This window comes from Acanthisitta chloris, unplaced genomic scaffold, assembly GCF_000695815.1.
Source record: "Acanthisitta chloris isolate BGI_N310 unplaced genomic scaffold, ASM69581v1 scaffold22180, whole genome shotgun sequence".
NCBI classification, from domain to species: Eukaryota; Metazoa; Chordata; class Aves; order Passeriformes; family Acanthisittidae; genus Acanthisitta; species Acanthisitta chloris.
In genome coordinates this window covers 33,917-38,427 of record NW_008651514.1, presented here as the reverse complement: position 1 = coordinate 38,427, position 4,511 = coordinate 33,917, and the positions used below count along the sequence as shown (strand labels likewise).

Sequence of the window (4,511 nt, the reverse complement as noted above, 5' to 3'; positions counted from 1 at the left end):
GCCCATTGCCCCTTGTCCTGTCCCTGCAGCTCCTAACACAGATCCCTCTGCAGCTTCCCTGGAGCCCCTTCAGCTCCTGGAAGGTGCTCTGAGGTCTCCACACAACCTTCTCTTCTCCAGCCTCAACAGCCCCAACTCCCTCAGCCTGTCCTCACAGGGGAGATGATATATATTTATTGCACTATCCAGGAGAACATCACGATGACTTTGAGAATGTTTATTTTTTTTGCTTGGCAAAACATAGCGAAACAGTGAGGTAGCTGAAAATAAATAGCTACATATTCATCAGCATTTCAAGGACAGATTTTAAACAGTAGCTTCACAACATTTTGGAGCCTGTTAAAAAATTTGCTACTGTTTCTTTTAAATAAACACTAGTTATTCTTGAGCTTTATTTAAAATACTAAGCCATTTAGTCAACTGAAACAAAGGAAGCACAGATAAGCTATTGTGCCTTAGTCATAATTAGTGAATGTAATAAATTGAATATGTTTGCTGTTCTTTAGGTAGAAAAAGCTCTAATATGATTCCAGTTTTCTCTTGGCCTCTTGATGCTAGTTTTGAATTTACAGCCTTCCATCCATCAGGTTTAGCGTGCTGTGGCTGATCCCTTCTGTCTGGTGATGAGATTCAGCATTGTGTTTAACAAAATTGCTTCGTGTTTCTTTGTTGTTTGTTTTTTTTTTCCTCCAGAGCACTTTGCTTGGAGCAGACATATGTTTGTTCAGAGTGACAATTGATGCTCTTTCAACCTGAATTTCTCAGGTGTGACTGTTTAACCCATTTGTGCCCCACCGTACTCCTCACGAAATGAGATGCACACGTGGCATGTGGTTTCTGTTATGTAGCCACAGAAAGCTTTGGCCAAAACACAATGCATCCCTAAATAACTCTGGAAGAAGAAGGTGAAGTAGCACAAGATCTTCAGTCACTGCCCATGCACAGTGGATCACATCTCCTTGTAATGCTCTGCTCACAGATGCATGAGGTGCATGCTAATAATCAGTGCTTTGAACATGAATAAATTCCCAGTCCAGTGACATGGGTTGTTACCTGCCGAAGTGTGAGGATACTGATGTTTTGCACAAGCATTGTTACTTATTTGGAAGTGAACCTAAATACAATACCTGTATTCCAATACTTATAAAGGAAAATGAAAATAATCCTTCACAGGAAAGGGACATGTGATTTTTTTTAATATTTTTTTTTTTGGTTCTCCAGTGTTATCCAAGTGTTAAGATGTTCTAGAAAACAGGACATTCTGAAACTAATTTATTCTTGAAAGCCATGGCTTCCTCGGAAGAGGAAATTGAACTCAATCTGTGTGCTGCTAAGCTGTTGGAGTCACAACGATTTAACTGAGGCATTACATGTTTTGCAGATTGTAAATCTGAACATACATATAAAATGAGCCAAAATCCATAACCAAAGCAGTGATAATGTTTTTTTCCTGTATATATTCCACAAGTTCTTAAAGAAAATAAAGTCCTTGAATATAAATCCTAGGTAATCTGTCCTTGAGTAACCTACACCGAATGAGAGGTGAAGGCTGGAGAGGATCAAGAATGTGTTAACTATTGATGAGGGGTGACAGGTTGCAATGATCCAGCTTGGGGCCAGTGAGGTTCTGAACTTAATTTCACCTTGTAATACCCACGTAAGAATATAATCTGCACTTCCTGAACTGCTGTCATGTTATGGGGTCTTTTTTTCCCCCCTCAGATGTCCCATGGGTCATGTGTGTGAAATACGGTATTTTAAATTACATGGTGAAATAGCATCTGACAATAACCCTCTATAAACAGCAGAAAGAGTTCTCACTGATCAGCTGATCACTGGAAAAAAGTGAATTGGCAATTTCATGTCTGTTCAGAGAAACTTGCATCCTCTCCTGCACAGGAACACCTGATTGAAAACGAAGTGTCTATTCTGCGGCGAGTGAAACATCCAAATATCATTATGCTTATAGAGGAAATGGACACCCCAACAGAACTCTACCTGGTGATGGAGCTGGTGAAGGTAAGACTAAGGAGGCTTTATCTATCTTTTTCTAATTCTCTGTGTTGCTGTGAAATCTGAGTGGTATCTAGGAACGCTAAGATCTTGGGAGACATAAACATACAAGATTTCAATGGCAACCTGCATTTTTATTCAGAAAAACACTCCTGTTAATCAATTGCATTAATGGAATTTACAGTTGTAATTAGACTATTTACACAGAATAGAGGTAATTCTATGTCGTGGTTTAACCCCAGTAGCAACCAAGAACCACAGAGCTGCTGACCCATTCCCCACCAACAGGAGGGGGAAGAGAATAGGAAGGGTAAAAGCTAGAAAAACTCATGGGTTGAGGTAGAGACAGTTTAATAGAGAAACCTGAAGCTGCACACACAAGCAAAGCAAAACAAGGAATTAATTCACTGCTTCCAGGAAGGTGTTCAGCATCTCCAGGAGAGCAGGGCCCATCACATGGGATAGTTACTTGGGAAGACAAACACCATCACTCCAGATGTCCCTCCTTCCTCCTCCTTCCTCCCACCTTATATCCTGAGCATGATGTCCTATGGTATGGAACATCCCTTTGGTCAGTTGGGGTCACCTGTCCCAGCTGTGTCTCCTCCCAGTCTCCCATGCACCCCCAACTCCCTCACCAGTGTGGCAGTGAGGAAAGCAGCAAAGGCCTTGGCTCTGTGTGAGCTCTGCTCAGCAACAACAAACACATCTCTGCATTATCAACCCTGAGCTCAGCACAAACCCCAAACACAGCCCCACACTAGCCACTGGGCAGAAAATCAACTCCACTTCAGCCCAAACCAGCACATTCTGCAATGTGCACAGCCTAGAGAGAAGTGGACAGCGGGTTTTACATCATGCTTACAACCTGCAGGGGTGATGGTGGTAAGTATTTACTAACAGGACACCTGCATTTATTTCACTGGTATCTTTACTAAATAATTTGCTTTAAATAAGTAAATTCTTTGTAATGACTTTATCTTAATAGGTAGGATGAATAGTTTCAACTCAAGTGATTATCACCCAGGAAAAATGAAAACTCAAAGCATCTCACCTGTAATCAAACATTCACAGCCCTTATTTCCAGTTCAGCAGAGAATAGATGCTGCTTTCCTACATGCACAGAGAAAATACTCATTTTGCTGTCACCTGGTGAACCTAATACACAAGTTGCATCAAGTTTGAGTCGTGGATTCTCTTGGCTGAGCTCTGTACATACACAGCAACACTGCACAGCAGCTTGATTGGCATATCAGAGACAAATGATAGGTAGCAGCAGCAGCACTTTGTGTTTCTGCCTGAAACACTGTTAGATTCAGGAGTCTCCTCTGGAATGTTTGCCAGCCTGGGAAGCCTCTAAGAAAAGTGTGTAGAATTGTAGAATTCTTAATTTCTGTAGCCTACTCATTTCTCTTCCTTTCTAGAAATTATTTTTGTATAGTAGAGGCTTTTTTGGGGGGTTTCAAGATAGTAATTTTCTATATTTTAATTTACCACCATCTTGGCCTGTATTTCCTGAAGCATTGCTTCTCTTCCATGTGTGTGGAAATGCTGGGAATGCCACCCACAGCTCAGAGAGATCACTCCTACAGATGTATCCAGGGTAACCATCGCAGAGACACCCACAGAAAATTGGTTGCAATGGCTGGAAATGCTGCATCAGGAACTCACTCACACGTTGTTATGTATTCCAAGAGGTGTCTATAAACTGAGACTGCACAGCTGACACATTCAGAATTCACCTGCAGGTTCTGCACTTTGGTGCATCATGGATTCATTTGTGTTGAAAAAGATTGTGCTTATCTTGTTTATCCTCTTCAGCTATAAATATCTGCTGTAATTCAAATTTGCAGTTCGTTACAATTGCTGAGGATTTGTTAGTTAGGGTTTTTTTTAATATTGGGCTAATTTACTTTAGGCTTTACTGGAAATCAGGGCTGGTTTTTGCTGTGTTGAAGGTGTTATACTGATAAGGTGAAGAGAAGGGAAACTGGTAATAGAAATGAGTAATCAAAGGTAGGAGGATCAATAGGGTGAAGTAAAGACAGAGATCTGTGATTTGTCCCAGCTTAGACAACACAAGCCTGGAGTACAGTTAGGAACTGGATGAAGATGACCCAAGTCCCAGTCTAGTATCTTGATGACAAGATCATCTTTCTACAAAGTAATCCATTACTGTTTAACAGGAATCCAAGGATGTCTTTTGGAAGGGAAGATCTTACATATTTGTTGGGGTATTTTTTTTTTAGCCTTATCACAGTGAAGCTTTTCCTTTCCATTCTGCAGGGAGGAGATCTGTTTGATGCTATCACTTCATCTACAAAGTACACAGAGCGAGATGGGAGTGCAATGGTCTACAATTTAGCCAGTGCCCTCAAATACCTTCATGGTCTCAACATTGTGCACAGAGACATCAAGCCAGAAAATCTGCTGGTATGTCCCATTTCTTTCCTAATAATTTTCTCTTATTTCATTCTCATTAATGCAAATGCTTGTAT

The 4,511-nt window shown here is 40.8% G+C and overlaps 1 protein-coding gene across 1 annotated transcript in view; it reads left to right on the top strand.

Moving 5' to 3' along the window:
* The window catches only part of LOC103801261 (serine/threonine-protein kinase DCLK2-like), a 32,578-nt gene that overhangs the window by 18,181 nt on the left and 9,886 nt on the right, over positions 1 to 4,511 (top strand). The window contains exons 7-8 of the mRNA XM_009073672.1: positions 1,900 to 2,019; positions 4,300 to 4,446. Coding sequence (XP_009071920.1) covers positions 1,900 to 2,019; positions 4,300 to 4,446 — 267 coding nt within the window. The remainder of the gene's footprint in view (positions 1 to 1,899; positions 2,020 to 4,299; positions 4,447 to 4,511) is intronic.